At 43.9% G+C, this 19,855-nt stretch overlaps 1 protein-coding gene across 2 annotated transcripts in view; it reads left to right on the forward strand.

Moving 5' to 3' along the window:
• The first annotated feature begins 3,227 nt into the window (after window positions 1-3,227).
• The window catches only part of LOC147619360 (nuclear transport factor 2-like), a 49,012-nt gene continuing 32,384 nt past the window's right edge, over window positions 3,228-19,855 (forward strand). The window contains exons 1-8 of one of the 2 annotated variants that reach the window (XM_086772988.1): window positions 3,228-3,491; window positions 3,577-3,615; window positions 4,021-4,164; window positions 4,425-4,731; window positions 4,821-5,068; window positions 5,155-5,329; window positions 5,416-5,537; window positions 5,620-5,682. In XM_086772988.1, coding sequence (XP_086629114.1) covers window positions 3,583-3,615; window positions 4,021-4,164; window positions 4,425-4,731; window positions 4,821-5,068; window positions 5,155-5,329; window positions 5,416-5,537; window positions 5,620-5,682 — 1,092 coding nt within the window. In that variant the 5' untranslated portion in view covers window positions 3,228-3,491; window positions 3,577-3,582. The remainder of the gene's footprint in view (window positions 3,492-3,576; window positions 3,616-4,020; window positions 4,165-4,424; window positions 4,732-4,820; window positions 5,069-5,154; window positions 5,330-5,415; window positions 5,538-5,619; window positions 5,683-19,855) is intronic. The other variant, XM_086772989.1, reaches the window with a different exon arrangement.

Here is a 19,855-nt window from a genome sequence, read left to right on the forward strand (position 1 = left end):
TGGACCGCTTGACAAAAGTAGCACATTTTTATTCCTTCCAAGGTCAAATTTTCACCATCTATGGTTGCAAAACAGCTTGTGGATTGTGTGTTCAAGTTACATGAAGAACCACAACAAATTGTTACTGACTAAGATGTGAAGTCTACGAGTACATTTTGGAGGACATTGTTTTGAGATCATGGAGATTGTTTTGACACCTAGCACCGCCTATCACCCTGAAACCAATGGGAAAACCGAGAGGGTGAACAAGCGGGTGGAGACTTACTCGAGGCATTATTGCCATGATACACAAGGTGTTTGGGATAAGTGCTTGCCACTTGTCGAGTTTGGGATAAGTGCTCCACTTGTCGAGTTTGCTCATAATAGTACGCATCGTGAGAGCATTAGCATATCACCTTTTGAGGCACAAAGTGAATATGCCAATGATGGTTCAAAAGCAAGAGGGGGTGAATCCTAATGCAAAAAGAGGAGATACAAAAGTGATTGTACTCTTGCAACAATGATGGTTCAAAAGCAAGAGGGGGTGAATCCTAATGCAAAAGAGGAGATACAAAAGTGATTGTACTCTTGCAACAATGCAAAGCTAATATGAAGTAAGCTCAAGAAAGGATGAGGCACTATGCTAATGCTCATATAGGAGGCCATTGGAGTTTACGGAGGGTGATTGGGTGTTCTTGAGGATTCAAATATGGTACTCTCAAGGGCAACACGAATACCAAGTTAGCTTATCGTTACTATGGGCCACACAAGGAGGTGAGGCATGTTGGTGAAGTTGCTTATCAATTGGCACTTCCATCAACCTCAAAGATTCATGATGTATTCCATCTATCACATCTCAAAGCATACATTGGGCCAGAGCTATTTATGCAAGATGAGCTATCTCTAGTGAATGAGGAGAGCATAATTGAGTATGTGCCGAATGCAATTTTGGGTACAAGAGAAAGAGTACATTAGTGGAGTACTTAGTTAAATGGTGAGGACTGCCTAAGCAAGAAGCTTTATAGCGACCTGCCTCTACATTAGAAGGGTTATTGGATGCATTTTCGAAGTCCAGCAAGGGTCAAGAACAGTGAATTAGCTTGATGGAAATTCATGTAAATTCAATGTGAACAGCCCTATACCCTTGGATTTTGGACGCATAATGTTTGGAAGTTACACAAGGCTCTTATGCTATTATGGGGTAGATATTATGGCTTATTTGAAGGCCTTTTGGATAGTTTGCAGCCATATACATGGAATCTTCGCTTCCCATACATGGTGTGAGCATGAGCTTGAAGTTTGACACGAGTCCATTGATTTATACTCCATCCATGTGGATTATGATTGTACATATCAATGGTTTCGAGGATGAAACCTCTTGGGTGGGGATGGTTTGTAACAAAGTGCTGTGGCCTATTGTGTAATAATGGGCCCAAGGCCAATTGACCATGCCCATGGACATTATCAATCATAGTGTGAAAAGGGTGGTCGTGTATACATACTAACATAGGTCATAAGTGGGGGCTAACTTTGATTAGCACTTGATAATGAGAAATCTCTCTTTTCTTTCCCTAAACCTTTGTTAATCCTTTGTTAATCCTTGTCAATCCATGTTTCCTAGGCTAATCTAGGCTAATGAGGCTAGCTACTTCCTTTCATTGCATGCTTCCTTGTGGGCAAATGACATGTGTCGCTTCCCTTAACTCATGCAGGATTGTGTGGAGGCTCTTTATTCCAAGTTAGTACACTCTAGTTCGGATAATGTGATTGTGTTCTTTCTCATTAGCAAAAATATCTTATATATATGACCACCTTTTTCTATGTGACTGCTAAGACTATGTGTCTAGGATGCCCATGGTCCAAATTTGATATTTACAAGGTGGTTTTAGCTTATGGATGTAAGCATTAGAGCATGGATACCCCATTATCTCTTATAATTAAGCATTCAAGCCTAGATACACCCATTATCTCTTATGGATGTAAACATTAGAGCCTGGACACCCATTATCTCTTATAATTAAGCACTTAATGCAAAAAAATACAAAAGTTTCACCACCGCATTTACGAAATTATATGCCAAAGAATAGGTAATATTAAAACCATGGCAATTAACACAACTTCATTGAACTACCTCAATTGGACTATGAAAAAATAACATTTGGCTTTTCATTATAATGAAATTGGACTACTATCCTTGTTTATGCATGTTATTTTTTTGATTCTTAATAAAGTTTAAAAAATGTGCATTAAACATATGCAACATCAAACTTGATTTTCATTTGTGTTTATGCACACTTTTTTAATTTGTTTAGTTAATTATCATTAAGTTTTACAAATGTGCACAAAACATATGCAACATCAAACTTGATTTTCATTGCACACTTTTTAATTTGTTTGGTCAATTATCATTAACACAGTGTACACATTACAAAGACGAATAAAGATAAAGCATGAAATTTTCATTTCATTTGTAAATTCTAAATATTGTTAGCAATAACGACAACTTTGCGACATTTATCAATAAGGAAGGGGAACACTTTAAAATGATTTTTAAGTGATTGACTGTCTATCACAAGTTTATTGTCACCCGATTTGTATCCTCCACTTTCATCAATAAGCTTCCCCACCATAAATATAAATCCCCTCCCCCTCCTCCCTCCCCTCACCCCCACTTTTCACACACATGTGCAAAAGAAGCGTTGCCATAGTCAATACGATTAACTTTCGTCAATGACTTTAATATGCTCATAAGATCATGTGAGAGACTTCTTCTATATTTGAAAGCGTTGCCATAGTCAATACGATTAACTTTCGTCAATGACTTTAATATGCTCATAAGATCATGTGAGAGACTTCTTCTATATTTGATGATCAAAGCATGTGCTTAGTGCTCGACAATTACTCTTGAAATTCTAACAAGTGCACTATTGACAACATCCTTGTTGTTCGTGTCGAGACGAGCAATCAAAATAAAATTTTCTTACTATAGTCTTTTGTTGTTCCATAAAGTTGTATACCTTCTTTTAGCAACATTGCAAATATGGATAGATTGACAAAAAGCTTATGTGATTTTAAAATGAATTTGATTAAACACTAGAGCCAAGCCTAATGTGACGTGATTTCATTGACTAGGCTAGCCGCGTCATGCCTCAATAAACGCGTTAACGTGTTCTCAAATGTGTGCATCTACCGTACAGTTCAAATGTACACATGAAACCTCAAACACCCCCCCCCGCCCCCATCATGCCAGGACTCTCTTTCCCACCAGCAACCAAATTTTATATAGCCCCAAGATATCTCAAATTTAAATCTATATAGGCCCAAGATTTCCCAAATGTACATAGATCTGTACACACACATGTACTATACCAAATTAAATATCTGTGCTGTCTCTGCTACATTTTCTAGGGTTTCCTCAGCTTCTGCAACAGGGATCGCTGTAGGCACATAGCATCGGACTCTCTCTCTCCCTCTCTCTCTCTCTCTCTCTCTCTCTCTCTCCCCGTCTCAAGGTATGGCTTCATTTCGCCACTCCTGTTTCACGATCTCTGCTTGCTATCCGGCGACTCAAGCTCACCATTGATTCTCTCTCTGCAGGAGCCCATGGCTTCAGCAGTCCCGGTGACTGCACAGATGGTGTGTTTTTTTTCGCCTTCTATCCTCCTGTATTTCCCCATCGGTGTTTTCATCCATATTCTTCTGAGTTTTAGCCCACTCCTTGTTCTGTGTGTTGGTATGACGTTCTTTTTCTTCTTCCGTGTTTGACCATCTTCATTTTCTCATGTGTTTGGCCATATCAGCGAGATTCTTCTGTCCATGGTTGTGACGTTGGTCTATATTTCCTGTGTTTTGGCTACGGCTATGGCTTTGCTTCTTTCTGCTTCTTCTCTTGTGTGGGGTATGCCTATGGCTATGGCGATGGCGTTCTTCATTTTCGCTCGTGATTGGATGGCTTCTTTTTCTAGCTATGGGGATTTGGGGATTTGATGTCCTCCTCCTCCTCACGCCGTGGCTAATTTTCTTAATAATCTTACTGCACAGGTGGGAAACGCCTTTGTTACTCAGTACTACAACGTCCTCCACCAATTGCCGCACGTTGTCTACCGGTTTTACACAGATTCAAGTAGGCTCACCCGTGTCGAGGCTGGGCCCACAGGAGAATCTCAGACTGCAAGGAGCCAAAATGTGAGCTTGCTTGTCTTTCCCACTGTATCAGAAATGCATATTCTCATTCATTTGCTATTCTAGATTGTCATCAGCAGCCGAAAACCAAAGATTAGCTACTTGTTTCTTTAATCACTAGCTACTTGTTTCTTTAATCACTACTCTAGTATAGCAAAGGGCTGCATTTTGCCTGGATATTGTCAGTCAGTTAATCTATGTGGTGTCCATCAAGGTGTTGAAACATGTTTATTGATGCACCGGATCAACGCTTTACTTGTCAGGAAATCCACAAAATGGTTATGTCTATGGATCACAAAGATTGCAGAGCAGAGATAATGACTGTGGATGCTCTGGACTCATTTGGAGGGTCTGTTTTTGTTTTGGTCACTGGTGCCATGCACAAAAACAATAGCAGACGAAATTTTGTCCAGAGCTTCTTTCTTGCTCCCCAAGATAGAGGCTATTATGTTCTCAATGACATCTTCAGATACTTGGATGAAGACACTCAATTACTGGCACCCCCACTACACAAAGTGAGTAATGGGGTGCTTGACATGTATGAGAGGCTACAGATTGCCTCGGAGGCGGGTAATACTCTACTGTGATGAAGATCTTCTGAAGTCCATGCATTCAAATTTGAAAGCTGGGAGTACGAAACTGTGTTGCGTTTCCTGCAGTGCCTGAAGTGAGTGCCTCTTCTGCTGTTGGCGAGGAAGCAGTGGTTGCTGAAGAGCGGGATTTTTTGGACCACAGAGCTGCTGTTGATGTCGAGCAGCCTGGCATTGAAGGAGGCATCGCCTTTCACACTACAGAGGCTGCCTCTTCTGAGAGGCTTGGGCCAGTTGAGCAGCCCTCTTTAGTCAATGATGTTCGGTCTCCTCCATTGGAAGAAATGCCAGCTGAAAAGAAGTCCTACGCATCCATTGTGAGCGCTTTATTACTGCATTGTCTTTGTGATTAGGTGGTTGAGTCATGTTTGTTTTCCTGATCCTGTGTGGCTATTTTGTTCAGCTGCGGTTTCAAAGGGATAACCATACCTCAAGTCAAGCAGCAGTGGCCTTTCATCAGGCTGTTGCAATCCCTGAGCAATCTTTCTCTTCGCACCAACACAGTAGCTCATCTCAGTTGTCAAGTGCACATTCAGCTGCACAGACAAGGGAGGAGAGTGTACCTTTGGGGAATGAAGGTTGAAAATATTATTGCATATAAAGAGATTGCAGCTTTAATATTTTTGTATTAGCATCTTAAAAGAAATTCCTTCTTTGCCTGCAGTGGACATGAAAGCCGTTTATGTGAAGAATTTGCCTTCAAACATCACAGATTTGCAACTCGAGGACGAGTTAAGAAGGTTTGGGCCTATCAGGCCCAGTAGTATCAGCGTGAGGAGCAACAAGGTGCTTTGAAGAGTGATTGGATATCGCAAACTAATCACATTTTCAAATCAAGCTGGATATGATGATTGTTTTTTCTTGATAGGATGGCGGATTTTATGCATTTGTGGATTTTGAAGACTCAATCTCAGCTCAAGCTGCCATAGAGGTATTGTCTAAACTGTTGTTTGAGCATATCAATATGGATTTTTGAAACAGTGATTTCTGGAGATAGTTGCTTGGCTTTACAAAAAGCACTTGGATGCACACCCACACACACCCACATACGTACATACATAGAGTGCAACAAGATTGTGTGTGTCACCAGACATCAAAAGCTCGAATATAATCAAACAGAAATAACAGCATCAAGTGGAGAACAGTGCTTGAGGTCAATGACATTACTTATTTGCAAGAGAAGTATTCAAGAATATACACATTTCTTGTTTACACATTTCTTGTTGGCAGTTGCTGTTTTGTTGCTGCTGAGGTTGCTTGCTGTCGGCGAGCAGAGGACAAGTACAATGTGCATTTAATGATACCGACTTCCCTTGAATGATGGCTTATGACCGGGCCAACCAGCCCCTTTGACCAATAGAGCTTCTTCTTTGCTTGTCGGAGCCTGCTAGTGCCCTAGAACTACCCTAAAATTGCTGTCAAATCATGGAGTGCGCGTGACAAGATGAGTTGGATCTCGGGTAGGGCCTGATGGAGATCTTTGGATGTTCTAGACAGTGCTGAGCAGTTTGAAATTTGAGAAGGTTCTACTAGTAGTTTTGTGGGATATCGCCAAAGCAGGGGAACTTGTCAAAGTGGTGATTTTCGGGGATTCTCAGGATTTATTGGCACTTATAAGAATTTTTTAGATTTTTTTGGACTTTTGCACAAGCTTTGGGAATGGGAGCTTATTGAAAACTGTATCTGCATGTGTCCACATCTATTGTATAGTGCCGAGCCAAGTTACTAAAATACTTTTGGACCGGGGTCAAGTATTATTCATGTGAATACTCTTTTTGCTTGGAGTCTATTGAAAGAAAAAAATATTATTAAATTTTTGTACTTGTTTTAAAACACGGAAAGTGAGAGCAAGAGCAAGAGCAAGAGCAAGATCATATTATATTAATGGTAAAAAGTGGTTAGAGGAATGCTTTGATCACAACAAGAGCTTGGGACTTGCAAGGTGGCTAATCGACTCGTCCAAGTGTCACTACCTTGGACATTGTCGAGGGCAATAGAGCAGCCGTACAACCCCTCCACACCAAGGAAAAAATATGGGAAGTGAAAAAAAAATGAGAAAACACCTAAATCGAGTGGGCACACCCACAACAGAGGCCCTAGTGTAAATATACAAACAGGAGATAACTGCTAACAAAGTTGCCCGTAACTTTAAGCTTCAATCCATATATCCAAGATATAATCATGTTCCATCAAGTGGGTGAGACGAGAGAGTTTAAAAAATGCAATATGACTAAAAGAATCCGTAATCATGTCTCTCAATCCATACTCACCAAAGCAACTACCCTTCCATGAGTTCAGATAACAATCACCAGGGTTACCACCCTTTAATGAGTTTACATAATCAGTCACCAAGGTACTACCCTTCCATGAGTTCACATAATCACTCACCAGGATTACCATCCTTCCATGAGTGAGTCCATCATGATCCTGGATACTTCCAAGGTAGCATCTAGAGTTGGCATAAACATAGTCCACTGCCAACAAGATGTTAGTCCACATCAGCCTTAGTGTAGACATACGTCCCCTGCCAATGAGGCATCATGTCCACCACATGCACTCCGTGTTGGTACTCGGGACCCACACCTTGGAGGAGAGGTGGGCTCATGTGTGAAACATAAGATAAGAATAAGTCACAGGTAAAAATATCCTGGTACTCCATAAACATTTCTAGTATACATAGTTTTACAAGCATTTCGGTCACCAATAGAAATCCATAGAAAATGAGTTCCATAAGTTCAGTGTATCCCAAATAAAAGGAGCCATAAACAATGTTTCCCTAAAACCATCTCAAAGCAAACAACAACACACTATTGTTCTTGTATGCGCATACAAGGGTTAGTGACCATCAAAAGCACTTCATGATAGATATCAAAAAGCACCAACTTTGCAAACTCAAATTATACTTAGCTTTTCTTTGCCAAGTTTGTCATCAAGCCAAAAGAAACATCTCCTAACCATATCCATAAGATGTCCTGAGATATATCTCCATATAGCTTGCATGTAAGCTAGGTTATATAATCCACAATATCCATATGGAAAGAGTGCTAAACATGGGCACATAAAGGCAACCCTTCTTCTCACCTTGGTTCCGTTTTGTGTGTTGGCTTCCCCCAAAACATTGATCAGAGGTAGTAAACGGACTAAATGGTGACACCCCTCCACCTTACAAAGACTCGTCCACAACTGTGCAAGTATGGTATGACCACCATACTCTTCAAATGTTATATTATCCAACCACAACCATACAAAAGAATACTTCCACTAGAAGCTTAGTAGCCAATAAGCACCTTTCGTAACGAGTTTCCCCTGTATGCTGGCCGACAGGTGTTTACTGTTGGCCGACTGGAGGGAGCTGGTCGTGGGCAGTTGTAGATGCTGTCGGCTGTTTTTAGCACGCCGATTGGTTGCCTTGGGGCCATATAAAATGGCCCCTTGTCTCCACACTCTACACATTGTATTTCGGGATTTTCTTGTGTATATAGCAGTCTCTCTCTCTCTCTCTCTCTCTCTCTCTCTCTCTCTCTCATGTCTGCGTTTTTCTGTTGTGCACTTGCTCTAGGTGTTTTCAGATCTTGTGTTCATCTCTGCTGCATATTCTCACATGGTATCAAAGCTCTAGGCTCTTGGAAGATCTTGGGAACTGTGTGAGCAAGAGGGGGGCTGTTTGCAGTGCTGATTGGAGGATTGTTTTGGGCCGTACGAGCGGAGGAGAAGCAAGCGAAAGGCAGGCCGTGTTGCTGGACAGGCACTTGCAGGTTTAGTTCTTCATTTTTTTCCACCCACCCTTTCTTTTCAGTTACACTCCCGCAATGGCAGATTTACTTGAGATGGTTGAGAAGCACGTGAAGATCCCGACACTCCCCACATTGAAGATGGACCGTTAGTTGGACGGGAACAACTGACAGATTTCCTTGAGATGGCTGAGAAGCAAGCGAAAGGCAAGCCGTGTTGCTGGACAGCTACTTGCAGGTTTAGTTCTTCATTTTTTTCCACCCACCCTTCCTTTTCAGTTACACTCCCGCAATGGCAGATTTACTTGAGATGACTGAGAAGCACGTGAAGATCTCGACACTCCCCACGTTGAAGATGGACCGTCAGTTGGACGGGAACAACTACAGCATATGGAAGGTAATGATGGAATTTGTTTTGGAGTCTTATGACTTGGTTGATTTCATTGTTGTTGGGGTTCCATGGCCGGAGTTAGAGGAAGGGGATTTACCCTCTATTCGAAAGGAACAGGAGGCTCATGCACAATTATGGGATCGTGTCAATGCCAGAGTCCGTTCTTTCATCTTCCTCAATTGCACACCACAGGTAATCAATCATATAAAGCATATGATGTTGGCCAGAGATATTTGGCAGCATTTGGCTTCTCTCTACAACAGGGTATCACCCATGAAGAGAATCTCCTTGGAAGTTCAGATGCGGGTGATGAATCTTGCAAAGTCGTTGATGATGTGGGAGCACATCAATAAGGTGCAGGCTCTTTAGCAGGAAGTTCTCCAGGCAGAGAAAGAGATATGGTCAGAGGATATGGCCATAACGTTGCTGTCACATTTACCCTCTCAGTACTCAGTCTTTTACTCTTCGTTGATTACCAGTGGGCAGGCTCAGTACCATCACATGGGAGGAGCTTGTGCCCATGGTCTTGGACTAGGAAGAGCGATTCATGAACCCTCCATAGGGCGGAGGTTTTGAGGCCTTAATTGGCCAACGGTCGAAAGGTCGTAATAACAACAACAAGAACAAAGGGAAGGCTTCATCGGAGAAGTCTTTTGAGAAGAAGCTCGACTCAGACCGAGAGAAACTGAAGGCTGAGAGGACCTGTAATGATTGTGGCGAGAAAGGCCACTATTGAAGAAAGTGTCCTAAGAGCGGACCGGGAAGAGTGCAGATTCTTTAGCTTTAGTTGCAAAGACTCCAGCCTTTGTGCACTTGGAGATGTTGGACACGGATGCTTCATCTTCTTTGAGCGAGGAGGTAGTTGGCTTCACCGCGAAGGGTACTTGGGAACGGATTCTTGATAGTGGTGCTTCCAGGCACATGACTCCTTCTTGTGACTTCTTTCTGAAACGGTAGTCAGGTCGCATTTTTATTGGTGACAATTCTACCATACCGATACACAGTGAGGGCCGGATGGAGATCATTCTCGATGGCAGAGGGGGTAAGCATTCCTCTTGTGTTCTTTACGTCTCCGCAGTTGGTTTTTATATGTTGTCAATGCACGAGGTGTGCAAGACTGGCTTTCGGGTGGAGTTTGAGGAGCATTTTGTTGCTCTACGGAACCGCGAGCCTGGCCAGGTTGTTTGGGAAGGCGGCATGGAGAATGGTATATACAAACTCTCCGCACTCTCCTCTTTGATAGGTTCTTAGGTTGGTGACTTGTGGTACTTTCGGTTTGGCCACTTGAATGTGGATGTGCTGCGGCGAGCTTTTCGGGACAAGATGGTGGTTGGCTTGCTAGATGTTGGTAGCAGGCAAGGACGCTGAAGTTCTTGCATTCGTGGTAAGCAGCACAGGGAATCTTTTCTGAAGCAGGCTTGTAGGCGGGCTTCGAAACCATTGGAGTTGGTACACACTGACTTGTGCGGACCTATACAGGCAGCATCCTTGGGAGGTTCTTTGTACTTCATGCTGCTTGATGATTGTTCCAGATTCACATGGATTTATTTCCTTTCACAGAAGGACCAAGCTTTTGCTCGATTCAAGGAGTGGCATGTAATGGTGGAGAAAGAGTCTAGCTTGTAGGTAAAGACTCTTCGGGTTGACAAAGTAGGTGAATTTTCTTCCAATGCTTTCGTGATATTTTGTGCGGAACATGGCATCAAGAGGAAGCTGGCCAATATAGGTTCGCCGTCAGAGAATGGAGTAGTTGAACGTAAGAACAGAACTCTGGTGGAGATGGCAAGGACGATGCTGTAGCATCGTGATCTTCCTCGTCCACTTTGGAGAGAGGTTGTGGCTACGGTTGTCCATATCCTGAACCGGTTTCCGACGACTTCAGTACCGAACATGATTCACTTTGAGGCATATTTTGGCAAGAAACCTGATGTCTTCCATTTTCATATGTTCACATTCCAAAGAAGCAGAGAGAAAAGCTCGACTCAAAGTCCCAAAAGCTCGTCTTTGTGGGATATAACTCTCTTTCCAAGGGATACAGGTTATATGATCCAGAGAGGAACGAGATTGTTGTCAGCAGGGATGTGGTTTTTGATGAGCATGTTCCGGTTTCCAGTGTTGATGAGCCGCCACTTCTTGGAGACCCAGAGGATTCTGATGATGATTCCCAATTGATTGTTCTAGCTGGACAACATCAATCACTTTAGGAGATTGAGCCCGCAACTAGAGTTGAGCCCTCGCAGGAGTAGGAGGCTCTGCGTTCTATTCGAGTACCCAGGTGGTTGGTGGACACCCTTCGAGAGTCAGGTGTCACGGAGCTTTCCTCCGAATGGACCATAGAGGATGGACCTCCAAGATCGCACAGGGTGTGATAAAAGTCATTCAGCGGAGCTTTTACAATAAACTATGCTTTGATGTCTCGTATCATGCAGGACAAAGAGCCCACTCTTCCGTCAAGGAAGCCCTTACATAGGTACTTGGAGGAAAGCCATGCAGGTGGAACTGAATGCCATTGAGAAGAATAACACTTGGGAGTTGGTACCGAGGCCATCGAAACGGTCTGTCATTGGTGTCAAGTGGGTCTTTAAGACCAAGTATACGTCAGATGGGTCGGTGGACAAACACAAAGCCAGACTTGTGGCTAAAGGTTGTGCTCAGCGGCCTGGCATCGACTATGAGGATACCTTTGCACCGATAGCGAGGATGACCACTATTCGGACCGTTCTTGCTCTTGCTTTTTCTCATGCGTTCCTTAATGGTGACCTGCAGGAGGAGGTGTATGTTGAGCAGCCTCCAGGCTTTGAGGTTCCAGGATCACAGGGGATGGTTTACAAGTTATGGAAGGCTTTGTATGGTCTTAAACAAGCTCCTAGGGCTTGGAATCAAAAGATTGATTCCTTCTTTCTATGGATTGGATTTCAGAGATCGGTTGCAGATCCCAACCTATATCTCTTTCGGGAATGCGGCATGTCACGTTGATCATCCTTTATGTGGATGACCTCATTCTCACCAGCGGTCACATGGAGCACATTGCAGTGACAAAGGCTGCCTTGTCAAAGGAGTTTGAGTGATTGATTTAGGCTTACTCCATTTCTTCTTGGGATTGGAGATTTGGCAGACCCAGATAGGGTTCTTTGTCTCTCAGCAGTGTTATGTCCATGAGTTGCTTGAGGCCTTTGGGATGGAGAATTGCAAGCCTATCACGTCGCCGGTGGACCCGAACACAAAGCTTACAGGGAATGATCCTTGTGAGCCAATTGATGCCTCTTTGTACCGGAAGTTGGTTGGTTCATTGATGTGGTTGTTGAACACCAGATTGGACTAGAGCTTTCTTGTGGGGCTGTTGAGCTCATTCATGCGGACGCCATTGAAGTCTCATTGGGACGCGTGATTGCGGATCTTGCGGTATCTACAGGATCTTGGACTCTTTTACATAGGAGGGGGATTGAGGGATGGAGTCAGACTTCAAGGTTGGAGTGACTCAGATTGGGGAGGAGATCCACATCAAGCTATAGTTTTTCCCTCGGCTCAGGAGCGGTTTCATGGAGCAGGAAGAGGCAGCCAACTATTGCCTTGTCATCGACCGATACGGAGTACCGGGCTGCTTGTGGTGCTACTTGCGAGGTTGTGTGGCTATGGAGGTTGCTTGGCGAGACTGGGTTTCCACAGAAGGAGCCCACAGTCATCTAGTGCGATAACCAGAGTTGTATAGCTATTGCTCGCAACCCGGTCTTCCATGCCCAGACCAAGCACATAGAGATACAATATCACTTTGTTCGTGAGAAGATCTTGGCTGGTGACATCTTGCTTCTTTATTGTTCGACGGAGGACAATGCGACAGACCTCTTCACGAAGTCTCTACCTCAGGCTATGCTCCGGTGGCACTCCAGCTCACTGGGGTTGGTTCCACATCCAAGAGTTGAGAGGGGGTGTTAGCAGTCATCTCCTATCTGTATATTTACACCAGGGCCTTTCTCTTTTTTCCCCACTTCCCATATTTTTTCCTATTTTTTCCTTGGTGTGGAGGGCTGTACGACTGCTCTGCTGCCCCCGGCTCTCCCTTGTATGCTGACCGACTGTCTAATGTTGGCCGACAGGTGTCTGGTGCTGGCCAACTGGAGGGAACTGGTCGTGGGCAGTTGTAGATGCTGTCGGCTGTTTTCAGCAGGCCGACTGGCTGCCCTGGGGCCATATAAAATGGCCCCTTGCCCCCCACACTCTACACATTGTATTCCGGGATTTTCTTGTGTATATAGCAAAGTTATACGCTTCTCTCTACATCAGTGTATGCATCACCTAGCGGGCAGTCTCCCTTTTCTATTTTGGATGATGTTATTTGGGAGTCCTCCAGGGATGGTGACATCATTCTCCTCGTGGACTTCAATGCCAGGACTGCCCATAACCAGACAGTATTTTATGATACCTCAGAAGAGATGTTGAGAGAGCTTGATGTTAGGGATATGGGCCTATCTAGACTCTCACAGGATGAGGAACATACAGTGTATGGGCGGTATTTGATAGACATGGGGACTGCACATGGATTGGCCATCCTGAATGGCCTACAGAGATTCTCGACATCGGGCGGTTTCACTAGCTTTCCACATCGGCATGGTGCTAGTACAGTGGACTATGTTATGGCTCAGCCCAGTCTCATTCCCTCTTTTCAGGATTTTATGGTAGGCACTAGTTGATCATGCTATCTTGTCCTTCACTCTCACATTTCAGTTCAGCACCGCTCCATTGGGACAAGTCTCCACACACACTCGCTATACCTTTACGGGGGAGATTGACACCGTGTACACGGATGAGATATACAGACGCTTATGTGCCGAGGAGCTGGGACGGCCATTAGATGAGCTCACTCAGATATTGATAGACACTTCATGCTGCAGCATCAGAGGCATATCCCCATAGTCAGCCTACTCGGAGACGATCTGGGAACATGCCCCAGAACAGTTGGTATGATGAGTGCAGAGAGATGAGGATCAGATTACAGAGAGAGGTGCTCATGGGTGTTACCACTCACAGACAGTCACGGATTACCTTCCGGCACCTAGTGCGACGGAAGAAGAGGGCTTATCTTGCTCAGTTAGAGAGGGATTTGTATCAGTTATTTATGAGTCAGGACTCAGGTGAGGCATGGAGACTATTCCATGAGCATTCACCATCACCAGCCATTACCTCCACAAAGATTTGGGGTGAGTATGCAGCATCCCTGTACACAGCAGCAGGACAGCCGCCCCTGTTAGACCCATTGGAGCCATGAGAGAGACATGTTTCTTTACTGCAGAGATGGTAAGGAAAGCTATTGACAGGATGAGGAGTGGGAGAGCATATGATCATGATGGTTTGGTAGCAGAACACTTTATTCATGCCAGAGATATGCTTGCAGAGCTTATTGCTATGATGTTTAACCGAGCCATGTATGAGGGTTTTCCTGAGATTTGGAATATGTCCACGATTGTGCCTATCTTCAAGTCAGGGGATCCCATGCTTCCTGGGATTTATCGTACCATCATGATTGGTCACACATTGGCTAGATTATATGCATCTATTCTTGAGCAGGAGTTGAGTAGATGGGCAGAGAGAGAGGGCATACGTGCATCAGGGCAGGCAGGGTTCAGGAGAGGTTTCTCCACTCTTGACCATATCTTGACACTCAGAGCTATTATTGAGGAGGGCAGATTATATGGCAGGAGGATTTATTGTTGCTTTGTGGATTTCCGCAAAGCTTTTGACACAGTACCAAGAGCCAGACTGATGCGTAGACTACAGGAGATGGGAGTGCCCACAGAGCTGATTTGGGGAATCATGGCTTTATACAGGACAATTGTGGGGCAGGTACGTACTACTCAGGGTATATCTGAGATGGTTCACTCCACTATTGGGGTGAAACAGGGCTGCTCCCTTTCTCCCACCTTATTTGGGATGTACATGGATGAGGTTTCAGACTATGTAGAGCGGGAGGGTGACACAGGAGCACAGCTAGCAGGGACATGGATTCCGCTCTTATTGTATGCTGATGATATTGTGCTGATCTCAGATTCTCCAGAGGGGATGCAGTGTCATTTGGATGCATTGCACATGTTTGCACAAGACAGTGGATTGTCTGTTAACCGTGGTAAAACCAAGGTGATGGTGTTTAACACCACAGCACAGTGGGTTAGGAGGCTAGTACCCACCTTTACATATGGTCACGAGACAGTGGAGTATACAGATGCATATACTTACCTTGGTGTGGTTTTTAGTGGCCCACTATTTTCCTTGAGGAGAGCAGTGGAGACCAGATTGACCAGAGCTTATGCAGCATTAGGGAGACTAGAGAGGATGTGTTCGCAGGTTCAATTTCAGGAATTTCCTAGTATGGAAGGTGCATGTTGGCTACTAAACTTCTGGTGGAAGTATTCTTTTGTATTGGCTGTGGTTGGATACTACAGATTGGCAGTGGATTTACTACATTTGAAGAGTATGGTGGTCGTACTAGACTTATATAGTTGTGGACAACTGTATGTAAGGTGGAGGGGATGTCACCATTTAGTTCCTTTACCACCTCTGATCAGTGTTTTGGGGGAAGCCACACAACGGTGATTTTCCATAGAAGAAGGGTTAAGCTCAAGGATAAAAGCGTTGAAGCCTCAGCACTTGACATGAGCTTTCTTTTGTATGGCTGTGGTTGGATACTACAGATTGGCAGCGGATTTGCTACATTTGAAGAGTATGGTGGTCGTACTAGACTTATACATTTGTGGACAACTGTATGTAAGGTGGAGGGGATGTCACCATTTAGTTCCTTTACCACCTCTGATGTGACTTGGTTGAACACAGTGCTAATCAATACACTTAAATACACTAAGATTTGAAGGACACTTGCTCAAATACAAGAAGTAAATTGCTGAATTGACAAGAGACACACAATGAGCCGGAACGGCCGACCCCTCCCTTGAGTAAATTGTATTACTATTGGAGAAATTCAATACATAGCTTCACGGGCATCCATTGCCAAATCCTCCATGCCAATGCATATGAAATTCAGCATTTAGAAAACAATGGTATGTCGATGTAGATCACCAAGGAGCTGCCTTCATGCCCGGCCCGACTTTAGTGCCCATATTCTCTACCATCGGCTCTATGTTCTTCCAAGCAAGGTAGCAACATCTTCAAGAGCACATAGGACAAGAGAAATACTACACAGGGCGGCTAAACAAGGAGTCGTGCCCTTCTACTGAATAAGTAATGACAACACATTGTCCAATTAGCTTACTAGTCTTCATAGAAGTTGTTGCAAGCGGAAGCCTTCGCGTTGGAAGCTCTAGAAGTGTTAATATCTTCGATTTGCCGCAATCCTTGGCGACAAAAGTCTTCAAGAGGATGAAGGGAACCCTGGGAAAGCTTCCCCTATGGTTCAACTTGAGAAAGGAAGGCTGAAATTAGGGTTTTCAGCAAAAAGACCAGAAATTACAGCAAAAATGAGAGTTGTTTTGCTGAATTTCAGTCATTGGGAGTGAGTAGGAGAGTGATTAGCACTTGGAAACACTCTTGGAAGCTTGGAAAACACCCTAGCAAGTTGGGTATGGCTATGGAGAGCTTGGAAATGGAGAGAAATGGTGGAAAAACAGAGTTTTCAGCCTCCAAAAATCCTCATGAAGAGAAAACACGAATTTTCTCTTAATAAGTAAGTGAATTGGGGTCCAATCAGGTGAGAGGACATGGGGAGATGCCCATTTATGAGTAAAAAGGAAGATCAGGTCCTGGACATTGAGTCTTGTCCGCCTCGGGACTTCAGTGAGTGTGAACTTGGAAGTGGTCATAATTTATAAGTGACTTTTGGGCGCCCAAACTTCATTAGTAGGAACGCACTCACTTATAAATATTGGCTAAGTCCTAAGGGCTATTTGAGCTTAGATTGGGTAATACTTACCACTTGTTCACATGCCACACGCACGGTTCACGGGCGGGTGTCCCCTAGCCCGGAACTACACATAGGTCATGCAGGCATGAAAATAGCATCAATTTCATTTGCAGGTAAGCACATAAAGATGCTATGCAATGCAGCATTGGCATGAGCAATTTTCGTTCATGAAACCATATAAGACCAGGCGTTTTCAGGCAAGTATATGCGATACCAGACCCAGTGGAAAGCCAATTCTCTAGGCGTTTTCTGGCATGTACACAAAGGCACAAGTCCCAGAGGAAAGCCAAGTCCTCCATATATTCCGGGCATGATAACGTCAAGTCCGAGCGGAATATCATTTCCAACTATACAGCATGACACGTGTCAATCACATGCATAGGCACATTCCATAAGCCATGGACACCAATCCAATATATACATAGTGTGAAAGCAAGAATGAACCATTCGGGTGGCCAAATGGTGACATTCCCCCCCGCTTCTTAACAGTTGTCCGCAACTGAAATGCATCCAAATATGTCTGAAGCACATGCGGGCAATCTTTGAAGAACTCTTCATCTACCCATTTAGCATCAATGGGAAGATAGTTCTTAAACTTCACAAGGTAACGCCTCACAACTTTGCCTGCAGCAAGCTTGCGTTCCTTGTGATACACAATTTGCTGTGGCTGCAAGATCTCCTCAAGTTCATCCACTTCTGGTGGATCCTCAATGACCATTTCACTGGGCTCCGGCCCTACATACTTGCGAAGGAGACTCACATGAAAAGCATTGTGTATGTGCCAATGACTAGGTAATGCCAATCTGAAAGCCACTTCATTGATCTTCTCGATCATTGGAAAAGGCCCATAGTACCTGGTTTCAAGCTTAGGATATGCACCCTCTTTGCCAGGCCTCTTTGCAAGTCTTGCTTTCTCAAATTTCAGCAATACCCAATCATTCTCTTTAACATCCAATTGTCTTCTATGCTTGTCGGCAACGTTTTTATGCTTGTCTTGTGACCTTGCAATGGCTGTCCGCACCTGAGCAAAAGCAATATCCAAGTCTCTTACATACTCATCAGCTACAAATATCTCATCCTTTGTGCGAAGGATGTGTGACAAAACCACCTTACCATAAACAATCTCAAACGGGGCCTTTCCCATATGCATGTACTGTGTTGTTGTATGCAAATTCCACAAGCGGTAAGTACTTCTCCCAAGAAGACTTCTGATCTGCCACATAACATTTCAAGAGATCCAACACAGTTGAATTTGCAGCCTCACTTTATCCATCCGTTTGAGGGTGATAAGCTGATGAGAAGTCCAATTTGGTGCCCATATTATCAAATAAGGCCCGCCAAAAGAGACTTGTAGTCCTGGGATCTCTATCCCCCACAATGGACTTCGGCATTCCATGATGTTTGAACACTTGTGCAAGATATATTTTAATCATATGCTCAGCTTTGATGGTCTTTTTGACCGGCAAGAAATGAGCTTGCTTGCTAAACTTGTCTACAATTGTCCAAATTGCATCATTACCCTGTTGGGTACGTGGCAAGTCCATAATGAAATCCATTGTAATACTTTCCCATGGCTGCGTGGGAATATGCAATGGCTGAAGCAAACCTGGTGCCTTTTGTCTGTCAAATTTGACCTTTTGACAAGTGATACATGCATGTACATGTGCCTCTATGTCCTTCCGCATACCTGGCCAAAAGAAATACCGCTCAATCATGTGCGTAAGTCCTCTATGACTAGCATATGGCGGAGCATGGCACTCATCCAAAACCTTTTGCCTCATGTTAGACACCATACATAGGCAATTATCTTTCATAAGATAACCCTCTTTGATCACATATGAGGCATGTGCATGACCAGCCATCAAATCAGCCCAAATAGTGGCAAAATCAGCATCCGTATGATACAAATCACGCATGGTAGACAAGTCCCCATGAGAGGCAACCGAGATAGCTGCTACATACGGCTTTCGTGACAATGCATCGGCCACTACATTCTTCTTTCCCGGGGTGTGCAAGATCTGAAAATGAAACATAGAGAGGAAATTGGCCATCCTCATATGCTTCTCTGATAACTTAGTTTGAGTAAGAAAATACCTTAAACTCTGGTGATCTGTCTTCACAGTGAAATCAGCTCCAAGAAGGTAATGTTTCCATATAGTAAGTGCATGAATTACAGCCAAGAGCTCTTTCTCAGAAATGCCAAGAGATAGCTCTGCATCATGCAATCTACGACTCTCATAAGCCACGGCATGTCCCTCTTGATTAAGGACAGCTCCTATGCAATTTCCAGATGCATCACATTCCACACAAAAAGGCTTTTGCAAATCCGGAACGATCAACACTGAACCATGAGTAGTTGCATCTTTTAATTTGAGGAATGCATCTCTCTCTACATTAGTCCATTTGAAGACGGCCTTCTTCTTTGTCCAATCATGCAAAGGAGAAGCAATCCATGCAAAGTGCCGAATGAACCTGCGGTAGTAAGAGCATAATTCAAGAAAACTATGGATCTCATGCACCGAACTCAATTCGGGCCAATTTCGAATTGCATTAATCTTTGCAGAATCCATCTGCACTTCATCTTTGGACACAATATGCCCAAGATAATGTATCTTTGACAAGAAGAACTCACTCTTCTTTGCATTTATGAAGAGTTTATGCTTATGGAGCTCTTCAAAAACAATAGCCAAATGGCATGAAGGTGATCCTGTTCGTCTTGTAAGCCTTGCACGGATCAATACGTGTATGCCAAGGCTTTCCAAGCAATACATCACAGCCATTCAAAGGCGCCACAAGAAAATCCTCATGATCCACATAGCCTTGAATGTGTATGCGCAACTACCCTATCCCACTTCATTGTTATCTCATTCAATGCATTGGGAGGCAAGAATTGAGCATAGAACCTATCCTTGAACTCTTCCCATGATCTAACAGGATTCGGTGAGAGCTTCTCCGTGAGCCACCAATGGGCAGCAGTGTCTTTCATGAACATGCTTACATGCCGGATCATGGATTTCTGAGTGAAATCCTCATCACTGAAAGCAATATCAAACTGGGCAATAAAAGCAAGTGCCTT

This window comes from Cibotium barometz, chromosome 33 (assembly GCF_041138505.1).
Source record: "Cibotium barometz isolate CiBa-2024 chromosome 33, ASM4113850v1, whole genome shotgun sequence".
In the NCBI taxonomy this organism is placed as follows: Eukaryota; Viridiplantae; Streptophyta; class Polypodiopsida; order Cyatheales; family Cibotiaceae; genus Cibotium; species Cibotium barometz.